Below are 26,827 nucleotides of genomic sequence, written 5' to 3'. Positions count from 1 at the left end.
TCTGGCCTGGCATCCTGGTTCCCCTCATTCCGGATACTTGGATCAGCCTCGCCCTATCTGCCATCTCCCTGTGGGCAAGCTCTGACCCTTTGCTTCTTTGTGCCCTTGTTAACCCCCATCCCCACCCCAACATTACGGGCTCATTAAATGCTTGAAATAATGACTTTTTGTTAAAGCACACACAAGTAGGCTTCAAGAAATCCCCAAATTGGTCTTCAGTACAAAGAAACTGAGACCTCATCTCTGATTTCTTCACCTGAAACCTGAGCACCTAAGCTGCTTCTTACCACTTCACTTTTATTTTTTTTTTCCTATCCTAGAGCAGACAGGGACCCATGAAGGTTGAAGATGAGGCGTTTGCTGCCTCAGGATTCCTGGGGCACAGGAATGTCCAACTCCAGGGGATAGCCATGGTCCCTATCCCAGTCTGCAGAGATTCTGCATCTCCTCCTGTCAGGATGCCACCCCCAGGACAGCATGAAAAGTCTTCCCATCTCCAGGAGAGGACTCTGTGGGAATGGGTTGGCGCTCTTCTTGCCAGAAGCTCTGTGGCAAGGCAGGGGTTAATGGTGAATTGCAACATATCTCTGGGCTGAGTCGCCTCCCACTGCCACTCCTCCCAATTCCCCTCCTCTGAAGTTTTATAAAGAGGGCCGGAGATTGGAAAATGGGAAGAACTGGAGGCAGGAGCGGGGGGGCCCCCCCCCGCCCCCGCCCCCCTAGCCCTGCTCCCCCAGGCTCCCAGAAGTCTCAGGGCAGAGGGCACAGACAGCTTCTGGAGTTCCTGCCTGGTGGGACCATGAACTGGCAGTGGCTGTGGCTGGGCTTCCTATTCCCTATGACAGTCTCAGGCCGGGCCCTGGGGCCTGCAGGGAAAGAGACAGCAGTGGTGAGTGTCCCGAGGAAGGAGGGACCCAGGCCCAGGAAGGGATTGGGGCACTGCGCTACAGACCCGTCCAAGCCTCCCTCCTGACCTTCAACCTACCTTTCCCATCCTTCCTCTGCTCCATGATCTACTCCTGCCTGTCCCTCACTCCTTGCCTTTGTTCCAGCTGAGCCCCTTCCCTAAGATGCCTCTCCTTTAGTCCTTCCATGTCTGTCCCCAACCTATCCTCATGGGTCTGTTAGGTCACTGAGAAGCTTTACTCTGAGATTCACTCCCTTTCTTATTCTGTACCGTGATCCCCATCATAGGATTACCTGTTGCAATATGGGTACCTACAGAAGCCTCTAGAAGGATCTGATGACTTCAGGCCAGAAGATATCATGGAGGCTCTGAGGTGAGAGGTCATAAGGCACATGCCTTAAGGGTCAAGGTTGCAAGGTCATCTTTTCCCTTCTCATTTCTTCCTCTCCCCAGGCCCACTTCTTCCTGACCTCAATCCATGTCAGGGATCTAGGGAATGGGTTGCTATCACTCTTAGGGGGGTGGGGCATGGAGTGAGATGGGGATTCAAAGATGAGGAGCAGTCACTGGATCTTCCTAGGCCCTGAGCATCCCTTTGGAGGCTCCATTCCACATTGTATCCAATATACTATTAGCGACATCCCACACGAAGTATAATTTACATGTAAAACTATGAGTTGAATTCATATGGAGTTGAGTTGTTGGCATGATGTTGCTTTTTGTAGACATCTAATTCAGCATTTCTTTCTTTCTTTTTTTTTTTTAAAGATTTATTTATTTGACAGAGAGAGACACAGAGAGCGGGGGAACACAAGCAGGGGGAGTGGGAGAGGGAGAAGCAGGCTTCCCGTGGAGCAGGGAGCCCGACGCGGGGCTTGATCCCAGGACCCTGGGATCATGACCTGAGCCGAAGGCAGACGCTTAACCGACTGAGCCACCCAGGCGCCCCTAATTCAGCATTTATTTCTATTTTGAAGTTTTCTTTTCCTATTTTGGATCTAATGGATAGTTTTTTTTCTGCTCTCAGATATGTTCACAGTCCCTTGAAAAGCCACCGTGCCTGCAGTACCTGAGCGATGAAATTGCCCCGGAGCAGGCTGGGCTGGGAGGGGGGTCTAGCCAGGAGAAGGCCGAGGGAAGACAGGCCCTCAGGTGGGACCAGTGATGGGAGAGTCTCCAGAGCAGGGGGCAGGACACTTTCCCAGAGCAGGAGAAGGTTAGAGATTGCAGCAGGGGAAGAAGGCTACACCTGAGGGAAACCGTACACAAATAAGAGACTGAAGATGGGCAGGTGGAGCTGGAGTATTGCTATTTCTGCAGAACAGAAGAGAAAGTCCTAATTATGAAGACTGGATACTAGAGTGATCCCATCAGCTTCAGAGATTTTGTGCCATTCTCAGCTACCACCGTGGGCAGAAGGGGGCCAAAGAGCTATCCCCAGTTTCCAGTCATTCCAGATTCCCCTGCCCTGTTGGGCCCATCCTTCTCCCTCTTTTCAGAACTTTTCAGGAAGCATCTGAGCTGCCAGTCTCAGGTCAGCTGGATGATGCCACAAGGGCCCGCATGAGGCAGCCCCGTTGTGGCCTGGAGGACCCCTTCAACCAGAAGACCCTTAAATACCTCCTGTTGGGTGAGGCTTGAGACTGGGAAAGGGAGGGAAAGGAGGCTGTGGCATGGGTCTGGATTACAGGTGACATTGGGACAGCCTGGTCCAGCTCAGAGTTGAATGGATGATCACCTGGTGATTAGCTGATCATCACCTGCCTGGACACATAGCTATGTTGAGTGAATGCCTAGACTCAGGGGAGCTCTCTGGGTTTGGCAGAAGATCTCTGTTTCTAATCTATTTTCTGATCCAATAACCAGGCCGCTGGAGAAAGAAGCACCTGACCTTCCGCATCTTGAACCTGCCTTCCACCCTCCCTCCCCACACAGCCCGGGCTGCCCTGCTTCAAGCCTTCCAGTACTGGAGCAATGTGGCCCCCCTGACCTTCCAGGAGGTGGAGGCTGGCTGGGCTGACATCCGCCTCTCTTTCCATGGCCGCCAGAGCCCATACTGCTCCAATTCCTTTGATGGGCCTGGTAGGCACCAGCTCTTGGCTCCCACCTCACAGATGTTTGAGATTATCTCTGTCCCCTTGAGCCAGTGGCTTTGGAACCTTAATGTTCAAGCAGCCCCCTATGCCCAACTGCACCCTACACTCTCTAACCACCTTCTAACCTTCTTTTGGGGAGCTGCTGGTCACCTCCCTGGGGTCTTATCAAGCCTCCTCTTTGAAGCTTATGCCTTAGTCCTTGGTTTAAGTTCCCCTGCTCAAGACACCCCTCAGAGGACTGGGCCAGAGAGAAGAGAGTGGTTGGGAAGTACAGAGACAGAGGGATGGGCAAAGCAGAGAGAACTGGGTGATGAAAAGGGGAGGTGAAAATTGAGAGAGAGGCATCTGAGAGACTGAATATAGATGGCAACTTAAGGGAATGGAGAAATTGGGGTTTATAACAGGCAGGGGATGCTTTAGCCTAGGAGACTCTGACCTCCTTCCTGTCTACCTTTGTCTTTGTCCAGGGAAGGTCCTGGCCCATGCCGACATCCCAGAGCTAGGCAGTGTGCACTTTGATGAAGATGAGCTCTGGAGTGAGAGGACTTACCGGGGGGTGAACCTGCGCATCATTGCAGCCCACGAACTGGGCCATGCCCTGGGGCTTGGGCACTCTCGATATACCCAGGCCCTCATGGCCCCTGTCTATGCTGGCTACCGGCCCCACTTCAAGCTGCACCCAGATGATGTGGCAGGGATTCAGGCTCTCTACGGTTAGTCTTTTCCCTCAGGTTATGGCTAATCATGACCCCTAGTGATCATGAGTGTCAGTGTGACCAGCATCTCTTCAGGCTTGAAGAGACAGGTCTAACCTCCATGGTAGGAAATGACTTGGCTTCTTTCTCTTCCTCCTACCCAGTTATCCAGGCTTCTTCATTTTCAGGAGCTGTTTTTCTGACATTCCATGTCTGCTCTTCCTTCCAGGCCTCTCTCCCCTCTTACCCGTTCTTGGGGATGAAGAAGAATGAATATTTCACAAACTTCCTTCCCCCTTTCTGGTGCCTCTCAAAACTGAAACGTGTCTCCTGTCAATATCAATACGATCTTGCCTCCCACCAAGCGAAATTCTCTAAGATTCTCTTTTCCCCTTTCTACGGGGCCTCTGAGCCAAACTTATAGAAGAGTGGGGAGGCCAGGTGCTATGAGTTCTCTCCTTGAGCAGCATTTTGTGACCTTGCAGGTAAGAAGACCCCAGAGATAGAGGATGAGGAAGAAGAGATGGAGCTCCCCACTCTACCACATGTGCCCACAGAGCCCAGTCCCATGCCAGACCCCTGCAGTGGTGAACTGGATGCCGTGATGCTGGGTGAGGCCCTTCCCCTCCAGGCTATAGGCAGTCGGTAGCCGCAGCCCGCTGACTTTGAGACTTGGACAAATGGGAATGACTTGGGACCTCAGCATGAGCAACAGAGGTTAGATACCAGGCAGGGGTTAGTGGCCATGGGAGAAGCCATGTGGCATGGGGAGAGAGGCTTCAGAGCCAAATTAAAGATGGGTTAGGTGGGCATTTGCCTCAGTTGCCTCCCTATAAGGGCCACCAAAACATATCTGGTAATATAGCAAGATGAAGAAAACTCTATTTGCTGGAATGTCTATTAGAGACGGTATTATACCTGCATGGAAGGACAACTTGGAAGCTACTTGGAATGGGAGGTGAGGTCCCCAAAGGGGAGCAGCTATCTGCAGGGCTTTTGTTTCATTGAGTGAATTAGAGTGCTCAGAGCAGGGCTTTTGTTTCATTGAGTGAATCTGAATAACGAAGAGGCTGAACATGGAGTCTTCCTTCTCCACCTTAATTCTCTTTTTAAATTAAAGTTGAATGAAGTTTTGAGGACCCAGCCTGTGGGAGGAGAGCAGATTATCAGCCTGTCTGAGGTGCCCATCAGTCTTTATTTGACCCATATCTTTTTGACTTGTTCACACTTTTGCCCTCAGGGCCCCGAGGGAAGACTTATGCCTTTAAAGGAAACTACGTGTGGACGGTGACCGATTCAGGGCTGGGTCCCTTGTTCCAAGTGTCTGCCCTTTGGGAGGGGCTCCCAGGAAACCTAGACGCTGCTGTCTACTCTCCTCGAACACAATGGATTCACTTCTTTAAGGGTAAAAGGGACTGGTTTACAGTGTGTTACCTGAGGAGGGCCTACCATTAAAGAAGCCATAAAAGGGAGGGAGAGATGAGAAGTTTCTGGAAGGGTGGAATGGGAGAACCAAAAGCTATCACCTCAAGACAGAGGTAACTTGTTCTTTCCTTATCTGCTCTCAGGAAACAAGGTGTGGCGCTATATTAATTTCAAGATGTCTCCTGGCTTCCCCAAGAAGCTGAATAGGGTAGAACCCAACCTGGATGCAGCTCTCTATTGGCCTTTCAACCAAAAGGTGTTCCTCTTTAAGGTATAAAGTTCAAAGCAAGGGCAAATCCCTTCTTAGGAGGGGTGGGCTACCTCACACTGAGAAGCAGACTTGCTCTCGAAGATAGATCATTTGCAGCTGGGGGTAGATCTGGGGATCCTTGAGCTCTCTCCTTATCCTCTTCTTCTCCCTACCCACCCTACTCCTAGGGCTCCGGGTACTGGCAGTGGGACGAGCTGGCCCGAACTGACTTCAGCCACTACCCTAAACCAATCAAAGGGTTGTTTACGGGGGTGCCAAACCAGCCCTCTGCTGCTATGAGTTGGCGGGATGGCCATGTCTACTTCTTCAAGGGTAAACAATACTGGCGCCTCAACAGACAGCTTCGGGTAGAGAAAGGCTATCCCAGAGACACCGCCCGCAACTGGATGCACTGTCATCCCCAGACCTCAGACCCTACTCTGTCAGGTGGAGTTGCCGCTCCTTCAGCCACAGGCACTGACCACTCTGCCACAGGAACAACTGTGGACACCACTTACTCAGCCATAGATACCACCTTGAACACTGACCACCCACCCGGAGACCCCATCGTGGACATTACCCCCTCAGCCACAGGCTCCCCCACCCTTTCATTCCCTGGTAATGTCACTCTCCCAGAGGCCTAAGGCGTGAATCAAATGTTGCCTCACTAGGCTGCCAGGCTGCAGCAGGGGCATGAACCATAGACCTCAGGTCTCTAAATGTGCCAGCTCTAGCCACCACTCCTCTGTGCTCTTGCCCTCCTGGGCAGTGACTCCCTAACTCTGAGTCAGCTCCCAACTCTATACATTTCTTCTCCACCCTAGATAGCACTTCGAACTGTGTTATCTACCCTCTGGAAGACAGTGGTAGAAGGAAGGCATCACTCAGGCCCTTGGCTGACGGGTGGCAGCAGCTGGGAAGCTAAATACCTGGGTCCTGTTCTTCCTAGATAAAGTGCAAGAAAATGGCATGGCCAGTAAAATGAGCAAGTGCTTTGGAACCCTTTAAGAATCACACTTACTTGCTTATGACTTTGGGCAAGTTAATTAACCTCATGAGCCTCAGATTCCCCATCTGCAAAATAAGGTCAATACCAATCCTGCAGGGTTTCTGCATTAAATGAAATACTGTTTGTGAAGTGCAGGGCACAATGTCTGGCACATTTGTGCTTAATAAAGGCTAACTCTATGCTCATTAGAGAGGACTGAACAGCTCTTCCTCTGGCTGTGTGTGTGTGTAGCTGTGAGTCCGGTCGTCCAGTCTGATAAGGATAGCCGTATCAGATCTTTAGGGGACCAGAGGACTTGTCAGTCTCGCTGTTTGGGGGTGCAGAGAAAGAAAAGAGCAGCAACAGCAGGGGCTGGACTCCCCGGTTCAGTGTTCAATGCCATTTTATTCACATGCTCCGTGTTCTTCCTCCCTCCCATCATAGCTTTGTTGCCCAGGGGAGGAAGATATCTTCCTTCATGCTGTCTGGGGAACCAGGGAACAGACTCTGAGCAGGAGAATCAGAGGAGGGAGTTAGAATGGGTTGGTGGCTGGGACAAAGTTCTAGTTAAGGAGATTAGCATCACCTACAGTGAGAAGCAGAGAAGGCACTTGTCTCCCATGCAGCCGTGAAGACCGGGCTACTCTGGGCAAAAGGGCAAGACTCTGGCATGTGGGCAAATGGTCTCTCCTTGGAGCAAGTAGACAGCTTTGGGGGGAGGCAGGTTCTGCGCCACGCATTGCCCTGTGGTCTTCCCCACATTAAGGAGAGAAAGGGAAGCACCATGGAGGACAGTACTCCCAACTGAGGTAGGAGAAGGGGACTTGAGCCTATGGGACCCAGGAGGAAAGGCTAACCAGGAGCCAACCACCTGCTAATGAGAGGTGTAGGGATTAGGTGATCTTAGAGCTCCTCTGTGCCCTTCTCCCCATCAAATAGCTATTGAGTGCTTTAGGGAGCTTCCTGGTTTTCTGTAGGTCCTACAACAAAAACCCTTATTTTACCATTGTGAGGCACACTGAGGCAAGTATATAAAAGGCTTTTTGGGTAAGGGCCCTCCTTGGTTGGGAGGGAATTCGGAAGTCAGTTACTTTAGGGGCCAGGGCACCTCTGTTACTGGACAGAGGTAGGTACTCATACTTCCATTCTCCCCTCCCCACAAGATTCCCCTTTATCTGTCCCTGAAACATATCCCTACAGGGCTGGTCTGGGTTGGAATACAGATTCTATCCCCAGTGAGAGAGGTGGGGAAGTTTGTGTGAGGGTCCTGTGGGCTCAGGTCCTGCACACTTGGTGTTCCAAGGCCCTTGCTAGGGGTGGAAGCATCAGTGGAGGTTTAGGCTCAGGTCTGGGTGGAACCAGAAGGTGTGGTGAGGGGTACAGTGGAACCGCAGTCAGAATCCAGATCCAGGACGGTGTGGGGGGCTGTGGCCTGGGTGCCTGGTCCCAGTTGGCGCTCTCGAAGGCTCTGGAGATAACTCTGGAGAGGCACAGGGCAGAGAGGGCTGAAGGAAGGGCCTGGGTCAGAGCCCCCACCTCCTACCGTGACCATCCCCATGTGCCCTCTGCCCCATCCCCAAGTGTGCCCCTCCCCTCACTCACGGGAGCCAGACTATCAGCAGGGCTCCGAGCGTTGGGGGGAAGCTGGCGCCGGTAGCTGCCTTCACAGAGCCCCACCCCAGGGGATGTCCGGTGCCACTTGGCCTCTTGCTGACGGATCCGAAGGAGTTGAAGATGCCTTCGCTGGTGGCTCAAGACCACTGCTTGGGAGGGGGCCGTACGGACTCAGGGAGGCCTCTTTAGACCTTGAATCCCACCCCCAAACACCCTCACCCTCTAGAGAAACCCATTTGATCTCCCTGTTCTGTCTCTCTCAAGCCTCATTTCCCCCCTGGTTATTCTAATAGAAACTCTTCTTTGGAATCCTCCTACACTTTCCTCCTGGACTTCCCTGAGACCGTCCTTTCCTTCCATAACAGTCCCCAGTAACTAACTCCTCCCTGCTTCTGCTCCTCTGAGAATTTTTCCTCATTCTTACCCAGACCGTTGGCTCCTCCAGCTCTAACTTCCTTTCAGTGCCCTGCCTTATTCACCTTAGACACCGCCACCCCTAAGTATAATTCTCCCCCCCCCCGACCCCGTCAAGTTTGGGAACTGGGGACACGAGAAGGCACAGGTTGGCTGCTTCTGTACCATGGCACTAACTCACCATTGGCGTGGCCTCCATGTTCCTCATCCATGAGCTTCCACTGGGCTAGGGCCCCAAGGGCCCCCAGGGCTGGCCAGGTGCCCAGCAAGACCCAGCTATACCAGCAGAGAGGAGGCAAGGCTGGAAGTGCCTGCAAGCGTTGGCCCAGCCGACTGCCCAGTGCCAGCCCCTCTAGGAAGTAGTCAGCACAGGCCACCAGCACCGCAGCACCCAGCAGGGCTGTGCCCAGAACTGTGAACGGACGTGGCCACCGAAGCGTGAGCAGGGCTCCCAGCAGTGCCAGCCCCACCAGCCCCCCAGCCGGCACCCAGGCTGAAGGTGGTTGGTAGATGGGCTCTGTGCCCAGCAGGGCCCCGGCACCCAGGGTTAGGCCTAGCAGGAGACCAGTCAGGAAGAGCCCAACGCTGCGAACCAACATGGTGACCAGGCCACAGAGGAGTCCGATGCCCAGCGCAATGCCCGCGCTCACCTCCAGGCTCAGCTGTGTCTCTAGCACTCGCTCCTTGTGGCACAGCAGGAAGATCACCAGAGCTCCTGACAGCAGGCCCGAGAGAAACATTACTGCCTTGAAGCAGCGGTAGCCTGGGAAAGGAGGCAGGAGGCACTGAGAGACAGAAAGGGGACATCTACAGGGATGGCTCTGATTAATCAGAAGGGAGAGGAGTGGCTAACCAGAGGAGCAGAAGACAGGAGCAGCAACCCAGGGACCTCAAGGCAAGGGGCAGAAAGGGATCATCTCAGGGAAGGCAGGGACCTTTCAAAAACTGTGAGGGGGTGGGAGGAAAAATCAGGAGGTAAGATGGATACACTGTGCAGAGTAAATATGGAAAAAAAGGTTTAGTACTTCCAGGGATGGTAGATGGGAAGAAGTCAGCACAGGCTGATTTAGGTTATTGGGGAAGGGTTGAAGAAGGCTTAAACATGGAGGATAATGTGGGAATGGAGTTTTGAGGTAGGAGGGAAGGGAGAGGCAAGTGAGAGTTGCCAGGGGTCAGTGCTAGAGGGCATGGATATGGGGCGGGGGCAAGATGAGCTGGCAAGAGCAGCATGAAGGTAGGCATCCCCTGATAGAGGCGTAGAGGTGGCCCAGGAGCAAAGGAGAAAGTTGGCATCATCCTTGAGGGTGACAGTTTTGGGCAGCTGCCCCCCAGAATCCTGGCCCTGCCCTCACCGAAGCAGCAGTAGATGATTCCAAAGCAGCAACAAAGAGCACACACCAGGGCGGGTGCCAGTTCAGGATTGTCCTGGGGTTCCAAGACACATCTTGGGTCTGGAGGCTCTGGGAGTTGTTGATTAAAGGGCCTGGGGTCAGAGGTCATGGCCAGGGGCAACAAGGCTTCCTCCATGGCCGAAGAAAAGGTGATCCCAGAGGGGAAGGTCAGTGTCAGCTCCTCTCATCCATCCATGAATATCTTGAGGGGGTTGGGAAACCTGCAAGGGGGTAGGGGGCAGGAACTCAGGTGCCCATGAATCTTGAGGATTCTGTACCTCTACTTCTTATGAAGAAAGGCCAATTTCAGGAGGGAGCATGGCCTTGCTGGGGTAACTGAAAAAATCTACAGGATTGGGTCAAGGGGAGCCAGCTGTCTTTTTACTACCCTCTGAAACAAGGACATTAAGTAAAACTTAAACTAAAATCTTATAAAGTTATGACACTTTATCTGCTCCCTAGCTTTCCAGGGTGGTTGGGAAGAGTAGGAAGTCCTAAGTCAGTGGAAGGAGGGGCCCAGGGACATTAGTGGGACTGGGTGCTAAAGGCCCAGCAGCTTGTTCCAGCTAAAAAGAAATCTTGCCCCATCTGCAGTTGGGACTCAATACTGCCTCACTGGACTGGGAAAGGTGGGGTTAATTGAGGGGGGAGGAGGAGAAAGAGGAGAGAATGAGTCATGGTGGGGTCTCTGGACAGCTGCTCCAACCCCAGGGAAGGAAGAGGGGAGAAAAGAAACAGACACCAAAAGAGTTTGGGACAAGGAATCAAGTAGAGACAGTCCCCACACTTTGTCAAGGTTCTGAAGCCTCAGCTTCATGTGGAGATGGAGTTGTTGGGGGAAGGTGCATCCAGCCACAGTCCAATTCCCATGGTCCCTCTTGGACTAAGCAGGCACCTTGCCCACAGACATCTCACATCCTGGTAGCCTCTTGCTCCTCCTCTCAGGACATTGGTGGGACTTTTCCTACCCCTCCCTTGCCCTAGGGGTGTCAGGGCTGCCAGTGGGATTTGAATTCAGCTCCTGAAAGGAAAACACCAAGGAGGGGCTGGCATTGGGGGCACTGTGGGAGTGGGGTAGGATGGATGCAGGGGCTTTCATCTGTCTTCTTTTGGACATCAAGGTCCTAACAAGCTAGAGTGTTGGCGTGGGGAATCCCTGGGGCTCCTCTCTTCAATCCGCTTGGAAGTCTAGGGACTCTAAACAAGGACAGATTGGGGAAGGAGTGTTAACTACTCACCACCCTGCCAGGGCTCAGGAGAGGCGGGGGTAGAAGTGCTTCCCTAACCCCCCTGCTGCATCCTTGCCCGGAGGTCCTAGGCGTCGGGGCGGCTGTCGGGCGTGGGCACCCCCAGGGTCACTCTGTTCGTTGCCCCCTAAACTCTTCCAAGTCGAAGCCCAAGCCCCGTGAGCTAAATGCAACCAGCCTGGGGGGTGGAGGAAGGGGACAGGGTGTGTGGAGGGTGACATCACGGGGCGGGCCCCTCCAACTCTTTTCCCTATGTGTGGGGGGGACCCAGTTTGGCCACTGCTCTAGGCTGGGACCAGAGACCCCCCCGACCATAGCAGGGAACGGTTTTGGGGACACCGCAAGAAGTCTGGGGAAAGGTCTCTGAATACTTAGGCGAAGACTCGACAACTAGAAGCTCTCAAAGCCCCAACTGGGGTCCCAGCGCCCCCCTAGCCCCGCTTGGTTTCTTCCACTTCCCAGAGAATTGGAGTATTGTCTTCTGGAGAACCCGGTGGTCGAGATCGGGGACCCGGGGAAGGGGCTTTTACAGGACTGGGGGAGCCGGCGAGGGGCTCATGGGCGGAAAAACTTGCGGAGCAAGACGGGGTCTGGAAGGGGGACTAACGGCAGAGGCGCGTGCAGAGGAGGGGACCCAAGCGGGGTCTGCGTGGGGGCGGGAGCGCGTGTCGACGTCGACCGAGTGCAGCTCGGTATGCAAATGAGACGCAAAACAGCATGTAGATGAGTGCAGTGGTTTTTGGCACTCCGCTCCGGTCCTGAGCCCAGCGGAGCTACGCTCCTAGTCGCCCAGAGCCGCTCCGTTGACGGTGCCTTGGAGCTGCGTCCCGAGGGGCGGATCCGGGCCGTGGGAGCCGCAGTTACACCGGGCAGTTCGCCAGCTGGGTCAGGCCCTGGGGAGGCCGAGGATTGCTGGGAAAGAAGGGGCAGTGCAGGGAGGCCGGGGCGGGCCCGGGGCGTCCTCCCCTCTGCTCCACCTCCGCATGATACAAAAGGACCTCTGTCCTCGCTACAGGCAGCCGGGAAAGGATCGGGGTGGTGGCTCTTCTACGCTCCCTGGTTTTGTCTGCAAGGGAAACAGACTGTGGCTCGGTGGCTGTCCTCCATCTCCCAGTCTCGGCAAAGCCCACGAATACGGCCAGAGGAACCCTGAAAAATCTGTCCCCCGTCCGCAGGCACTGCTGCAGCGCCCACCAGCGGTGCAGCCTCGGGGGTATCACTCCAGGACGCGGAGGGTGGCAGCAGAGAGCCCTTTAAGGGGCGGGGCCAGCCAGTGCTTCCTCAGGACCGCCTCCTCCGATTTGACTCAGAGCTTGCTCGACTGGCTCGCGCCTCCGCCAACCGCTTTTTCGTTTCCTTCCCGTCTCTTCCCGGGTGACCCCGGAAGTGGAAGTAGGCGTAGGTCGGCGGCCACGGCGGGGACGGAAGGCGGAAGCAGAGCGTGAGCGGGAGGCGGAGCCGGGGGAGCTGCTCTCGTAGCTCCCCCTGGCCCTAGGCCCAGCTGCTCGAGGGGGAGGAGTTACCGCCGCTCTTCGGGTACGTTACCTTCGCCCCCTCTACCCAGCCCAAGGTTTCCTGGATGTCTTTCTCAGGGGCAACCCTAAGCTCCGCCCCCCAGGTTTTCTTTAAGAGCCGCACGGTCCCCACCCTTTTCTGGCAGCCTGCGGCCCCCCTTTCCGGTCGTCTTTCCCTTTTTACCCAAGAGTGACCCCCGGGCCACACCCTTTGCGGTACCTCTCTATTTCCCTGATTCTGGATTATAGCTTTTTGGGGAAAGAAGAAAAACTAAGGGGATTTTTGAGGGGGGGGGAGCACGGTTGTGGTTAATGTAGTATTGGCTTATTGGTAGGGATAACGAACGCCCCAGAAAAATTTGAGAAAACAAGGGAGATGGGTCCATTAATTATATCCCCAATTTAAGGTTATTTAACCCCTCTCTTGGTTCAATCCTGATCATCCCCACCTTGATACCTTTGTTACAGGCATCAGGACTTATCATGATGGCTGTGACCTAAAATCCTCAGGAAGCCCCGGGGTCATGGCCCAGAAGCACCCCGGAGAAGGAGGGTTGTGTGGAGCCCACCACAGTGGTGGTGCCTCCTTCAGGACTTTAGGATCCTCTGTGGACCCTGAAATACTTTCATTCTCAGGACTCAGGGACTCAGCCGGGCCTGCTCCTAATGGTACCCGCTGCCTCACAGAGCACTCTAGTCCTAAGTACACACAGCCCCCAAACCCAGCCCACTGGTCGGATCCAAGCCATGGCCCCCCAAGGGGTCCAGGACCCCCTAGGGATGGAGAGGACCCTGACCAGAGTGAGGCATCTTCAGAAGAAGAGTCAGGAGTGGACCAGGAACTCTCAAGAGAGAATGAGGCTGGGTACCAGGAGGATGGGAACCCTTCTTTTCTTTCCATTCCATCTGCTTGCAACTGCCAGGGAACCCCTGGAATCCCTGAAGGGCCTTACTCTGAGGGAGGAGATAGCTCTTCTAGCAACTTTTGCCACCATTGTACCTCTCCAGTTTTGGGGGAAGATGAAGAGTTGGAAGAGGAATATGATGATGAGGAACCTCTTAAGTTCCCCAGTGATTTTTCACGTGTGCCCAGCGCGAAGAAACCGCCACCCCGGCGACAGCGACACCGCATCCCGGCCAAGGAGGATACTCGGGAGGGTGGACGCAGAGATCCCAGGTCCCCTGGCCGACATCGGCTGGGCCGGAAAAGAAGTCAGGCAGATAAGCGCAGAGGCCTGGGATTATGGGGAGCAGAGGAACTGTGTCAGCTTGGACAGGCAGGCTTCTGGTGGCTGATTGAACTGCTGGTATTGGTGGGAGAGTACGTGGAAACTTGTGGCCATCTCATCTATGCATGCAGGCAGCTGAAAGGCAGTGATCTGGACCTTTTTCGAGTCTGGCTGGGAGTCTGGGCAGGGCGGCTGGGGGGCTGGGCCCAGGTGATGTTCCAATTTCTGAGCCAAGGATGTTACTATGGGGCAGGGCTGTTCACCCGTTTTCTTAGGCTACTGGGTGCTTTGCTGCTTCTGGCTCTGGCCCTCTTGTTGGGCTGTCTGCAGTTGGGCTGGCGGTTTCTGGTGGGACTGGGTGACCGGTTAGGCTGGAGGGGTAAAGCCACTTGGCTCTTTTCTTGGCTGGATTTTCCCACCTTGCAGCATTGCCTGATTCTGCTGAGAGATAGCAGGCCATGGCAGCAGTTGGTAAAAATGTTTCAGTGGGGTTGGCTGGAGTTGCCTTGGGTCAAGCCAAGGACTAACAGGCAGGGGAATGCACCTGTAGCAGGTGGTCGCTACTGCCAGCCTGAGGAGGAAGTGGCTCGACTCTTGACCATGGCTGGGGTTCCTGAGGATGAGCTAAACCCTTTCCATGTGTTGGGGGTTGAAGCCACAGCATCTGATGTTGAACTGAAGAAGGCCTATAGGCAGCTGGCAGTGATGGTGAGTACCTTTCCCGTGTTTCATGTTCCTCTTTTGTGCTCGTATTTTCTATTCCAATTTTAGGGAGAGTATGATAAAGAGAAGGCAGAGTAAAAAGTCAACTTGAAGCTGGAGTAACATTAATTCTTAGGAAATAGTCATAAAGACTTTTCCCCCTCTACTATGGGATCTGACTTTCCCTTCATTTTAAGCTTTTTGTCATGAGATTTTTTTTTTTAAAAAAAGATTTATTTGAGAGAGAGAGCACTAGAGAGAGTGCATGAGGCGGGGGGGGGGGGAGTGGGGGGGCAAGAGAGAGACGCAGACTCCCCGCTGAGCAGGGAGCCAGGATGCAGGGGCTTGGTCCCAGAACCCCGGGATCATGACCTGAGCTGAAGGCAGACGCTTAACCGACTGAGCCACCCAGGTGCCCCTTGTCATGAGATTCTTAATGAAAAGAAATGAACCTGGTCTATCAATGTTGGACCACTCACCCTGGAATATCCAAATGAAGTCCCTCTAACTAGGGTGGAGAAGAGGCCTAATCAGAAAGCCTGTCAATTCTTCTACCCTGAACAAATGAGGGTTTTTTGAACAGGGTGAAATCCAACTATCTGTCCCAGAGAGCCGAGTGTGGACTTAGTGTGGGAAGATTCAGGGAGTGCATGTGATTATTCCAGGACCAGGTGAAAGAAAACAAAGTATTTCAAGACCAGCAGTCTAGAGTGGAAAAGGGAAAGAGAGTAGAACATAAACCATAGAGAGGCATGTGCATCTGTAGGTCATACATGAACATATGGTTTTTGTTGTTTTTCTTTTTAAGATTTCATTTTTAAGTAATCTCTATACCTGATGTGGGGCTCAAACCCACAACCCTGAGATCAAGAGTCCCATTGCCCTATTGACTGAGCCAGCCAGGCGCCCCATGATATGGTTGCTTTTATTGATAAAGGGGCGGGTGGTACAGGTGGCAGTTGTGATGCCCCATTTGCTTGAGGGAAATGGTTTAATACAAGCATGTAAATTGCTATTACTAGATACTAATTTGATATTTTTAGATACGATTATTACGGCTTTTTCTGTAAGTAAAACTATATTATGACTATAAGTCATGTGTGTAAATTCCATCGGAGGCCTGTTTGAGTGTATGGAACTGGACTGGTAAAATTATCACGGTGTGTAAATTACCTCAAGGACTGCATGTCAACAAAGAGGAATGGGTAACCAAGGTGTCCATTAACCGTTCAAGACACAGTAAGGTACCAGGCCTGTAACTTAGCAGAGGACTAAATTAGTTTGGTGGGAAATGCATGCCCCTTAGTGGATAGACTGGGATATTCTTTTTTTTTTAAGATTTTATTTTATTTTTTGACAGAGAGCGAGAGAGGGACCACAAGCAGGGGGAGTGGGAGAGGGAGAAGCAGGCTTCCCGCCAAGCAGGGAGCCCAATGCGGGGCTCGATCCCCAGGACCCTGGGATCATGACCTGAGCCGAAGGCAGACGCTTAACGACTGAGCCACCCAGGCGCCCCTAGACTGGGATATTCTTAAGAGTGGGGAATGATAGTTTACACTCAGATTGTTACTAGCAGTAGAGTGTTTTTCTCACTTTCATGTCTTTTAGCAGACATCCTCTCTTGGGGAATAGCATTCTTAGAAAAATTCTCATTTTCAACTTGCTTTCTTGGAGTAGAGATAGAGTTAAGTTCCCTGATCCTAAACACACCTGCCCTACCCCTCAAAGTACTCCCTTGTTCTGGGCCACTGTCTGGGGCTGCTTTTACAGAAACTCTCACTGCCCTTATTAAGCCTCAGAGTGACCAGGACTAAAAGGCTGTCCTATAAGCATGGGTACGTGGAGATTTAACAGCATTCTATTTATTTGGCATCATCAGGAGACTAGCTTTATTCTGCACTTTTGGAAAAGGAGGATGGGAACAATCAGGAAGCTGTAGGAGGTGAGGATACTATTTGTCTTCGAGAAAAGGCTGAAAGGTGGATAAAAAGCCTGTGAGGATCACAATATGCTATTTCATTTCTGGGACAGAAAGGCAAACCATTGTAGGAAGGACATATGAGAATTTTCTAGTTAGAATGAGTTTGAGGATGTAATATCTTTGGAACTCTTACTTTATGATTGACAGTGAGTTAAAATGTGAGGGCGTAGTATGCATGTACCAGGTAGGGTGACCAACCATCCCTGTTTGCCTAGGATTGAGGGTTTCTTGAGACACGAACTTTCAGTGCCAAAACTGGGACAGTCCCAGGCACACTGAGATGGTGGATCACCCTACTGCCAAATCCTGTACTATATATGTTGTGAGTATTCTCCCAGTAATCCATGATAGATATAATATTCTAGGTCATATAGTTAATAGTGACAGAGATAGAACTTGATCCCGTATCTGGCTGCAGAGCCAGAGCAATTAGTCATTAAGCTGTATTGATTCTCTAAAAGGGTGGTGAAAGATAACCCTTTGATATGAGGGTTGTTATTATTTTTTTTAATTAGGTTCTACGCCCAGTGTGTAGCCCAATGCCAGGCTTGAACTCACAACCCTGAGATCAAGAATCAGATGCTTAACCCACAGAACCACCCAGGCATCCTGATAATGAGGGTATATTGACCTAAGTTGGGGAGAGGGTTGGAATGGATTTGTGATGAAATCTTTTGTCTTGGTAGGTTCATCCTGACAAAAATCATCATCCCCGGGCAGAGGAGGCCTTCAAGGTTTTGCGGGCAGCTTGGGACATTGTCAGCAACCCTGAAAGGCGGAAGGAATATGAAATGTAAGTTGGAAATGGGAAATTGTCAGGTGGGATAAATGAGTAATCTTCATAGTAGAGCTCCCTGGACTTGTGGATGAGGCTCTCTGAGGCGGAGAGAACTGGGGTTGCTTATCTTTCTAGCTGGCCCGGGGCCTCAAGAGGCTAAAAGATTCATCTCCCTTTGTCCCCTGCTCAATACCTTCTGATTTACAAAGGCTTTTTTCTCTTAGGAAACGAATGGCAGAGAATGAGCTGAGCCGTTCAGTGAATGAGTTTCTGTCCAAGCTGCAGGATGACCTCAAAGAGGCAATGAATACTATGATGTGCAGCCGATGCCAGGGAAAGCATAGGTATGAAATAGGGCAGGGATGGGACAGCCACAGCTTAGGCATTGGGTAGCCAAAGACTTCCTTGTGAGTATTACTGGTAGTTGGGGGATACAGCTGATGAGTAAAAAGACCCTGAGGTTTCTACTTTTGCCATAGTGTCAAGGGATTGGGGATTTGAATTTGCAGTGAGAAAAAAGTATTATTTTTACTTTTAAGAGAGAAGGTTGAGGGTACGGGTGTTTGTAGACATATGTAACAACTGAGTGGAGATAACTTTAGATATTTTAGCCGTATTTGTCAATAATAATGATACTATATGCTTGATCTTAGCCAAAAGGCCGAGAGGCGATTATCATGATGATACTATAACAATATCGTAGGCTTGACAAATTAAAAGGAACTGTCCTTTTGTTGGGTTGTAGGAGGTTTGAAATGGACCGGGAACCTAAGAGTGCCAGATACTGTGCTGAGTGTAATAGGCTGCATCCTGCTGAGGAAGGAGACTTTTGGGCAGAGTCAAGCATGTTGGGCCTCAAGATCACCTATTTTGCACTGATGGATGGAAAGGTGTATGACATCACAGGTATACTTCTGTTCTCTAGAAATATGGGCTCATGTATGCTCAAAACTTTGATGTTTTGGCTAATTATTTCTCATGCTTGTAGAGTGGGCTGGATGCCAGCGTGTGGGAATCTCCCCAGATACCCACAGAGTTCCCTATCACATCTCATTTGGTTCTCGGATTCCAGGCACCAGTGGGCGGCAGAGGTAGGTGTTAATTCTTCCAATAATCTACCCACTAGTGTAGTTCGGAATATGATTTCAGATGACATGCTGCTTAGGACACCTAGATGTCTTACCCTTAAGAAGTTTGGCAGCTGGCTCAGTATATCGTTTTTTTTTTTTTTCCAGTGTATCTTTAACTTAGGTATAAACAGGTAACACAGGTAACCATATAACTCTTAATAGCTCTTGCCTCATAATGTCTTCTGTTTTCCTCTCAGAGCAACCCCAGATGCCCCTCCTGCTGACCTTCAGGATTTCTTGAGCCGGATCTTTCAAGTACCCCCAGGCCAGATGTCCAATGGGAACTTCTTTGCAGCTCCTCAGCCTGGCCCTGGGGCCACTGCAGCCTCTAAGCCCAACAGCACAGTACCCAAGGGAGAAGCCAAACCGAAGCGGCGGAAGAAAGTGAGGAGGCCCTTCCAACGTTGACACCCCTTCTCTTCTTTCCTCAGATCAATGTCAGGGAGTCAAAAGGGCTGTGTATAGCACAGGATGGAGTTTTGACTTGTTTATTTTTAAATATTTAAAAAAGGGAAAATTTTAAGCCCAAATTGTTCACTCAGTACTTGTAGGAAGCCCCAGAACCACTCTCCCTCCTCCACCAGCACCTAGGAACTGAATCTTGTCTTCTGACAATACCAAAGAAATAGGGGGTGGCTAGAGCAAAGAACCTAGAGCCCGGACCTGGGCTGGACAATATCTCCCACGGTAGTGTGTGAACTGGTATTTCCCTGGGGTCTGTATGCCTTTGTCTTTTGCTTCTAGAGCAGATGACATTTTCCCCCCTCTTTTTAAACTACGAGTCTATCTTATAATTTCTTGACCTATTTCAGGAGGGAGCCCCCTCCTTTACCCCAACATACTAGTTAAAAGAGAACAAGAAAGCATGTAGCCCTAATTATAGGAGATTATACATAGAGTTCAGAGAGTGGGAACTTTGAATTTTTCCTGACATTCACCTTGTGGGTAATCACCCAACTTCATGCTTGTTGCTGCAGGGATGGCCAAAACTAATAATTTTTAAAAAAGCAGACTCATGCCCTCTGCCCTTGGGTGAGGGGGAAGGATAAAGGGGCTCCCAGAAGCCCCCTTATGATCCAAGGGTTTGTATTTTTTTAAGTTTGTTCATATTTGTATGTACATATCTATTTAAAGCCAGGGGATTATCTTTCTATAAATATATAACTGGCAACCTGTATCTTCCCTCTCTTCTTTGCCCTTTTTCTCACTTGAGAATTCTTTCCCTACTAAGTGATAGCTGAGTGAAGGGCACCTCCTACTGGACCAAGGGAGAGGGGACAAAAAAAATATCTTAGAGAAGTTTTATACAGTAAGTTGCTATTCCCTGTTTCTTCCCCAGCCTTATGAGGACATCTCCCTAGCCTTCCTGCTGACCAAACTGTAGCCATATCTGAAAAAAAAATTATCTTTATTATAAGGAAAATACACAGCAAAACAGAGCTGGAAGGTGGTGCAGGTGGAAGATCTGGAAAAACTTAATCACCAAACAAACTGCTCAAACATGGCTTCCTGCTGTGAGGGAGAGGGATTTGGCCCTTATCTTTTCCACCTTTCCTGATTCAGAGAAATCTGCTCTTAGCAGGGCTGGGCCCAGGGAGCCCCATTTTCTAATCTGTTTTTTTCCTGGGAGTTTGTGAAAGGTTATATAGTTCTCGGGCTTTCAAGACACAGAAGACAATATGGAGAAGGAAAGGATGTTAAGTCCTTTGGTCCAGTGTTATCCCCAGCCCCATCCCTCAGTATTTGTTGATGCCAAAGAGACGAACCCCATGGAATTGGGGTAACTTAGGCAGCAGTACGCTGAGCAATGAGGCTGTGTTGATGAGGAAGTGAGCAGCATCATATTTGGTGTAGAAGCTGGCCAGGAGGTAGCTGGGGAGAGAAGAAATGGGTTAAGTGAAGTTGGCCTTCCCTATCCATATTTATGACTTTGCAGTGACTTTCTCTTCTATTTGAAATCACCGGTTTTATTGCATGTAGTCCTAGAATATCTGAAAATATTCCAGTTAAATTAACAGTATTTACTTTGGGGTTGGGAAGATAATCAGCACCTTTAGCTAGAGATTTATAAGTTAGAGTGTTTTTTAATTGTTAATGATGTGGCAAATGACAGCTGAAGTCTATATGACTGTTAGAGTCCCTTTGCTTCCATTCCCCACAGTTAGTTTTCACAGATTTATATCAGTTCTGCTTTATTCTCTTCCTTTGGAAGTGTAAAACCATTTGGTTTTGCTTGGGTGTTTTCTCAGTCCTTTCTCCATTCCCCTACCACCAAAGGGGCAGCAAGGAATGCTTGATGACTATCTTCTACTTTTTATTGCTCTCCCTAGATTTAGACCATGCCATAATATCTTCAAAGGGTCTAAGTGAGTAGTCTGCTCTTTTAAAGCTTCCCTGTGGGGGTTTTTCCTTGACACTTGGAGCATTTCCCACATCTCCCCCCGGACTCACAGTACGATAGGAGAGATGTTGAGGAATTTGCGGGAAGAGGTAAATTGGAGCCCGTAGTCCATCTGTTCCCAGTGTGTCAGTAGCCGAGCCTTTCCTTGGTCAGGGGTCTCAAAGGGTGTCCCTTTCACCGTGTGTAAGAAGACATACATAGCCTGGGAGGAGGGAAGGGGGCAGTGTGAGGAGGCAGAAAGTAGTCCTTCAGCCCAAGAATTATGCTGAGATCCCAAAAGGAAGACATAAATCCCCAAATAATCAGGGATTTGTTTTTGGTTGGGAAAGGCCTGGGTTGGGTATAAGGGTGTGGTTTAGTGCTCACCAAGTTATGGATGACGTTGGTCAGGGTCCAGACAACAGGAATGCTGAAGAAGGGGATGCTGAGTAGAACCACATGCAGCAGTCCTACCAAGATGATGTAGGCCAGCCAGATGCCCCGGCTATTCATCACTCGAGTGTTGGGGTTTACTTCGCTGTGTGCCACCCCCACATTCATCCTGCCGCCGTGGGGGATCAGGCAGGAGTCCAACTCAATTTCCTCTCAACCTCTTTTTGAATTTGTTCCCCCAAGTTGTCTCCTGAATAGCCCAAATCCCCTGAACTCTATTGGGAATAAAAGAACTTCCCTGTTGTGCACAAAGGAAAAACTGAAGACTTAGGAAAGAAAACTTAAAAGGCAAGACGAGTCCTCTCTACTCTTAGAGACATTATTGGTAATCTTTACTCTGATCCTTAGACTTCAACTGTAACCTGAAGAGGTAAGCCTAGTCTTGGGGCAGGGACTTAGGACAGCAGGGAAAACAAGGAACCACTAATAAGGGGAGAGGGGACGAAACTACTAATCCCCACCTCTTCCTCTGGGGCTTGCCCGTCCTGTCTCTCCACTTGGCATGTAAGCAGGCCGCATCCCAATCTATTTCTCAAGCGAAGGGCGCTGCCAAGTATTTACCCAATGGCTTTTGGATTGAGCTGGGAAGGGACCTGAGCTTAGCATCTCGAGAGACGGAGCCCTATCCCCGATTCCAGGAGCGGCTCTGATCGTCTGAACTTGGCCCTTTAAAATCGTGCTTGTTGATGCCTACTTGGGAAGCAGATCTTGCTCGCCCGTCTTTACCTAAAATTCCCTAAACCCTAGTATTGAACCCGCCCCATGCTCCTCCCAGTTTCCCTCTCTCGTTTGTCGTTCATCGGCTATCCTCAGGGCTCTCTTCAGAGCTCCTCCCGGTGTTTAACTTGCCGACGCTCTAACTACCCCCGCCCTCCACCACCTTTCGCCTCGCACCACTTTTCCTCAGCCCCATTTTCCAGTCTCCTGGCACCCCCTACCTGCTGGCTTCAGAAGCCCGTCCGACTCGAAGCGCGGCGTTCGCTTCCACACCTGTGGTCTCCAGGAAGCAGCCGTCCTCGCCCATCTGCGCTCTCCCTATTCGTGGAACAGAATCAGCGCTGCCGGCACCCATTGGTTGGCAGTTTGCAACGGGGACGCGCAATTGGTCGCCATTTCCGCCGTCGGGACGTTCAGAACCCGCCCCTCTCCCTGTCCCACCTTTTGAGAGAGGTGGGGAAAGCTGCCTGGAGGAGTGAGAGCGACGTCCGCTATTGACTAATGGGGGGAGTTGATAGTGTGAGGTGGGAGTAAGAGTGACAGCGATTGGTCGGCCGTGGTTATCTGCGCCTAGGCGGGAGCTCCTGGAAGCGGAGGCAGCGGGTGGGGGCCTAGTGGACTGGAGGGGTAACAAGATGGCGGCGGAGACGGTGGAGCTCCATAAACTGAAGGTACCGTGAGGCGGGGAAAGGCTGAATTAGACTTTTCTGGGGATTGAATTCTGCCGGGTGGCTTGCGCCTTTTAGTGCATGTTCATCTTGCAGGCTTTTCCACTTCGTTTTCTGGCTCCCGCCGTAGTTCTTTTCTTTTGTGCCTCCCTTCTACCCCACTACGCCTTCCCTAATTTCCCATTTCTCCGTACGGAGATATGGGATAACACAGTATCTGTGTTATTTCGGCTCTTCATCGTTGTATCATCCGTCACTTCCCCACGGGGTGTGCAAGTGCTTTCAACCTGTTATACTCCCTTTTCATTTCTCGTCAGAGCTGCATTACGTCAGTGGTCCCCCCCTCTTTGCCCCATGCTGGAGCCAGGACCCCTTTTTCTTTCCTGGGTCGGTGCTTTCCAGTCTGTTGTCCGAAGCTGGGATTCCCGTTAGCAAATGATGGCAGCTTTGTGTATTTATATCTATCCGCGTTTCAAACAGGATCCAGAGAATGCTTCCACTCCTTTTATTTAGGTGGGGTTACGCCCTCGGAGCTAACTTTGAAACCTGAGGAGAGGCCTCAGAAGCTAGGCCTCTCCTTAGAAGCCAGGGATTTCGGAGACCTTAAGGGTTAGTAAAGGCACAGATACCTCAGATTTAAAAGTTTTTCGAATTCTCTCACGCGGTTCTCGGCCCGTCAGCCTTACCCCCTACCCTTACCCCTTACCACTAGAAAGACAACTCCCTCGTAGCTGTAATATTTTGGAAGAGCAGTTCCGAGGTTAGGTTTATCTCTTCCCATTTCAATTCGTGGATGGACGCTGCATCTTTTGGTGTCACCACTGGGTGACACTCTCAATCATAGGGCTGTTTTAAGTTGTATCTTTTGGGAGTCTTGGTAGCTTCCTGACATTGAGATTATTAGTTTCCTAGAAGAAAAGAGTAGTTTATTTTAGCGTGAATTAAGAGAATATCTTGATTAGTTGTCCATTTGTAGTTTCACAAGTAGTTTTTCCCATCAGATGTTTTGATCACATCATCCTGGGAATCTTGGACAAACCAGGCTGAGTTAGCCAAAGCTGAAAACTGATCCTTTAAAGCTTGATGAGCTTTTAAAAAGGAGTAAAGAGAATGAGGGTAGGGAGGACACATGCTGGTTGACACCAATTAGCCTTTCTGTGAAATTTGATTTCTCACCCATGGATTCTAAACTGTTCTAGTGGGTTTTCGTGTATCCTGGAGTTACTGTTGGTAGCACTGAAATCTGTAGATTATATCAGTGGTTTCATAATGCAACAAGTAAAAAAGATTGAGTAATCACCTCTGTTATATGTCTACTTACATAAATAAATTATGTTCTGCCATACCATCATGTATGTTATAAAACATACAAAAAAAATTGTCATTTATTTATTTGACAGAGAGAGAGTGCGAGCAGGGGGAGGAGCAGAGGGAGAGGGACGAGCAGACTCCCAGCGGAACACAGAGCCCAATGCCAGGCTCAATCTTATAACCCTGAGATCATGACCTGAGCTGAAATCAGGAGTCAGACACTTAAACGACTGAGCCACCCAGGCACCCTGAAAAGAAAGTTTTGACTGAATGGAAGGCAGCTAAGCTCACCACTATACCACCAACGCTTGAGTGAATGGAGATACAAAGGAAATATGAATAAAAGATTTAGTATTTTCTTTTTATTAATTCCACTTTTCAAATCCCTGGAGTAGTCACTAGTCTTGTGACTTGCCTTTGTGGATTTTGTGTTGGTTTATGGAGTGATTCTTTCCATAAAATCTGTGTTTGTCAGGTCTATATTAAATTTGATTTTGATAGGATAATGTCCTCTGACCCGATTTCAGGTATTATAGTCTGAGAGAATATGAGGCCCTCCTGACAGCCTGAAAAGGATTTGCTCTTTTTTTTTTTTTAAGGATTTATTTATTTTTAGAGAGAGGGAGGGAGAGAGCATGAGCAGGGGGAGGAGCAGAGGGAGAGGGAGATGGAGTCTTAAGCAGACTCCCGGCCAAGCGGGGAGCCGGACATGGGGCTCAGTCTCATGACCCTGAGATTGTGACCTGAGCCGAAATCCAGAGTTGGACACTTATCCAGCTGAGCCACCCAGGTGCCCCTGAAAAGGATTCACTCTTTTAATCACATTTGCTTGTCTTTGCTTTTTCTCTAGAGCACTTCTTAACCTTTTGGAGGTCACAGATATCTTTGAAACTCTGATGAAAGGTATGAACCCTCTCCCCAGAAAAAGGCATGTACATACACTTTGCATGCGATTTGAGGGGCTTCATAAAACTACATTGTAGCCCTGAGGAGTCCGTGGACCTCTGGTTAAGAACCTATGCCTTTAATTCTGACTTCCAGGACAGTTAATGTTTGGTTCCATGGTTGATCTTGATGGAGTGATCCTGACTTTTGGGTTGACTAGAGTTTTATCTCTTTTTTTAAAAACTCCAGTTTTATAAAGAGAATTTGGGGCTTTAGTATAGAGTCTCAGACGAAAGGAACAAGCTTTGAAGTAGGAGGGAAAAATATTATCTGAATTGATATATAAGACCACCTCAACAGCAAATTTCTGGAGACTTTGTAGAAATGCAGTCATTCTAACACAGTTGGAGAGAGAGACTGAATGTGGGTGAAAATGTCTTGAACTGTAGTGGTACCAGATTTCCAGTCAGTGGTGAAAAAAGGACTACTACAGAGGAGAGAACCACAAGGATGTTTAGTGTCAGAGTGTTGAGAACATCGAGACATTTGTAATATTGAAGCATAAAGTGCATTTATGTTGGTGGTTGAAGATAGTTTGGAAAGGAAAGTAGGTGAACTGTGTGACCATAAAGGTAGAATGGAATGATATCGAAAAGGGCCTTTTAACTTGTGTAAAGTGTTTGGTTTTTGTCATGTAGGCAGAAGGTGAGGAGCCTTTGAAAATTTGAAAGGAAGAGCTGATGTGATCAGTTTCTGTTCTTTTGGCAGTATGGAGGACGGGGTCTGGAGAGCAAGAGATTTTACCAGTTAGATTTTTATTATAGTAGTCAATCTCTGCTTAAAACCTTTTAATTATACCCCTGCCAATCTCTCCAGCTTAGTTTCTCACACTCCCAACCACAGTGGCTTTATTTCATTTCATTTCTCAGAATAGCTGTGTTCATTAATTACTAATAATACTTACTTAGCATTTACTATGTGGCAAGGTCTGGTCAAAGCTATTTACATACATTAACTGATTTAATTCTCATAATAACCCTGTAAGGTAAATGCCTCTGTTATCCCCACTTTAAAATGAGAAAAATGGAAGCTCAGAGAGATTGAGTAACTTGCCCTAGGTCGCAGAGCTAATAAGTGGTGACTCAAATCCAGGTAGTCTGTCTCCAAAGTCATGTTCTTAATCACTGCACTGCTGCCTTTCTTTACCTCGGAACCCAGAACTGACACATGCTTTTGGTTGCAGTGCTCCTGCCACCTCCATCCCCCATACCTTTGTCTAATTAAGTACTAGTTCCCTTTAGATATCAGCCAAACATCATTTACCCAAGGAACCCTTAGGTAGGATAAGTTCTCCATATCCACACACATGATCAGACCACTTTTTAAATACTTTTGTAGGACCTTGTACCTTTTTATATTAAACTTTATGTATATGATCATTGGTTGCCTTGTTTTCTTACTAGATTGTAAACTTCACATGAGCAAGAACTTTCTCTTTTCTTTATGATTATTTCCTTGTATCTACGATAATGCTTGATGGAGTGGGTGCTCAAACACTGTCAAGTGAATAAACTTAGTAAGACCTGAAATAAGGTAGTGGATATTAGAATGGAATGAATTTGAAAGAAATTTGGGATATAAAATTGTAAGTATTTATAGATGAGTTAGATGTGGGAGGAATGAAAGGTGAATCGAAGGTTTGAGCAGTCTAGGTTGAGAGGAGAAGAAGCCAGTTTTGTGCAGCAAAGAAGATAAGTTCAGTTTTGGGCTTAAGTGTCTTTGAGATTTGCACTTGGAGATGTCTAATCATAGTTGGAAACGTGGGTCTCCTTTGCAAGAGCTGAGAGCTGATGGTAAAGGTTTGGGACTTACTCAGGAAATATTTATGGAGTGCCTTCCAGGTGCCAGCTACCATAGGTTCTGGGCATAGAGCAGTGAACAAAGCAGACAGTTAAATAAGTAAAATTGATAGTATGTTAAATAGTGATAAGGTCTGTAGAGAAAAATAGGAAAGGTGTTAGGTGTAGTACAGTGGGACTATGGGTATTGAAA

General features: G+C 49.6%; 5 protein-coding genes across 14 annotated transcripts in view; 3 read left to right on the top strand and 2 right to left on the bottom strand.

Moving 5' to 3' along the window:
* The first annotated feature begins 701 nt into the window (after positions 1 to 701).
* Positions 702 to 6,582, top strand: MMP19 (matrix metallopeptidase 19). Of its 3 annotated transcripts, none has more exons than XM_036086578.2 (9): positions 702 to 889; positions 1,195 to 1,280; positions 2,407 to 2,537; positions 2,843 to 2,989; positions 3,471 to 3,716; positions 4,184 to 4,309; positions 4,939 to 5,103; positions 5,267 to 5,394; positions 5,562 to 6,582. In XM_036086578.2, exons 1-9 carry the CDS (start codon positions 800 to 802, stop codon positions 6,015 to 6,017), a joined length of 1,575 nt encoding a protein of 524 aa, XP_035942471.1. In that variant the 5' UTR covers positions 702 to 799; the 3' UTR covers positions 6,018 to 6,582. The 3 variants fall into 3 exon arrangements, with proteins under 3 accessions (XP_035942471.1, XP_035942470.1, XP_035942472.1); XM_036086577.2 differs by having other exon boundaries at positions 2,774 to 2,989; XM_036086579.2 differs by lacking the exon at positions 2,843 to 2,989.
* A 164-nt stretch (positions 6,583 to 6,746) lies between these two features.
* LOC118532172 (transmembrane protein 198-like) lies at positions 6,747 to 11,247 on the bottom strand. 4 transcript variants are annotated; one of them, XM_036086580.2, is made up of 5 exons: positions 11,019 to 11,247; positions 9,742 to 10,001; positions 8,571 to 9,152; positions 7,964 to 8,124; positions 6,747 to 7,841 (listed from the first exon to the last, which is right to left on the bottom strand). In XM_036086580.2, the coding sequence occupies exons 2-5, from the start codon at positions 9,914 to 9,916 to the stop codon at positions 7,704 to 7,706; spliced, it is 1,056 nt and encodes a 351-aa protein (XP_035942473.1). In that variant the 5' UTR covers positions 9,917 to 10,001; positions 11,019 to 11,247; the 3' UTR covers positions 6,747 to 7,703. The 4 variants fall into 4 exon arrangements, with proteins under 4 accessions (XP_035942473.1, XP_035942475.1, XP_035942476.1 ...); XM_036086582.2 differs by having other exon boundaries at positions 7,964 to 8,121; positions 11,019 to 11,245; XM_036086583.2 differs by lacking the exon at positions 9,742 to 10,001.
* Positions 11,248 to 11,973: 726 nt separating this feature from the next.
* On the top strand, positions 11,974 to 19,538 carry DNAJC14 (DnaJ heat shock protein family (Hsp40) member C14). 2 transcript variants are annotated; one of them, XM_036086576.2, is made up of 7 exons: positions 11,980 to 12,563; positions 13,010 to 14,478; positions 17,140 to 17,246; positions 17,456 to 17,575; positions 17,977 to 18,137; positions 18,220 to 18,322; positions 18,559 to 19,538. In XM_036086576.2, exons 2-7 carry the CDS (start codon positions 13,066 to 13,068, stop codon positions 18,767 to 18,769), a joined length of 2,115 nt encoding a protein of 704 aa, XP_035942469.1. In that variant the 5' UTR covers positions 11,980 to 12,563; positions 13,010 to 13,065; the 3' UTR covers positions 18,770 to 19,538. The 2 variants fall into 2 exon arrangements, with proteins under 2 accessions (XP_077932234.1, XP_035942469.1); XM_078076108.1 differs by lacking the exon at positions 18,220 to 18,322 and having other exon boundaries at positions 11,974 to 12,563; positions 18,559 to 18,739.
* A 214-nt stretch (positions 19,539 to 19,752) lies between these two features.
* Positions 19,753 to 22,283, bottom strand: ORMDL2 (ORMDL sphingolipid biosynthesis regulator 2). Of its 2 annotated transcripts, none has more exons than XM_036086586.2 (4): positions 22,133 to 22,283; positions 21,129 to 21,303; positions 20,813 to 20,964; positions 19,753 to 20,233 (listed from the first exon to the last, which is right to left on the bottom strand). In XM_036086586.2, the coding sequence occupies exons 1-4, from the start codon at positions 22,264 to 22,266 to the stop codon at positions 20,098 to 20,100; spliced, it is 597 nt and encodes a 198-aa protein (XP_035942479.2). In that variant the 5' UTR covers positions 22,267 to 22,283; the 3' UTR covers positions 19,753 to 20,097. The 2 variants fall into 2 exon arrangements, with proteins under 2 accessions (XP_035942479.2, XP_035942480.1); XM_036086587.1 differs by having other exon boundaries at positions 21,129 to 21,432; positions 22,133 to 22,223.
* A 47-nt stretch (positions 22,284 to 22,330) lies between these two features.
* SARNP (SAP domain containing ribonucleoprotein) overlaps positions 22,331 to 26,827 on the top strand; it is a 45,366-nt gene continuing 40,869 nt past the window's right edge. For all 3 annotated transcript variants that reach the window (XM_078076111.1, XM_036086585.2, XM_078076110.1), the window contains exon 1: positions 22,331 to 22,582. In XM_078076111.1, the coding sequence (XP_077932237.1) occupies positions 22,547 to 22,582 (36 nt within the window). In that variant the 5' untranslated portion in view covers positions 22,331 to 22,546. The remainder of the gene's footprint in view (positions 22,583 to 26,827) is intronic.

Source organism: Halichoerus grypus, chromosome 6 (assembly GCF_964656455.1).
Source record: "Halichoerus grypus chromosome 6, mHalGry1.hap1.1, whole genome shotgun sequence".
Classification (NCBI taxonomy): Eukaryota; Metazoa; Chordata; class Mammalia; order Carnivora; family Phocidae; genus Halichoerus; species Halichoerus grypus.
This window is presented reverse-complemented; position numbering and strand designations above follow the sequence as displayed.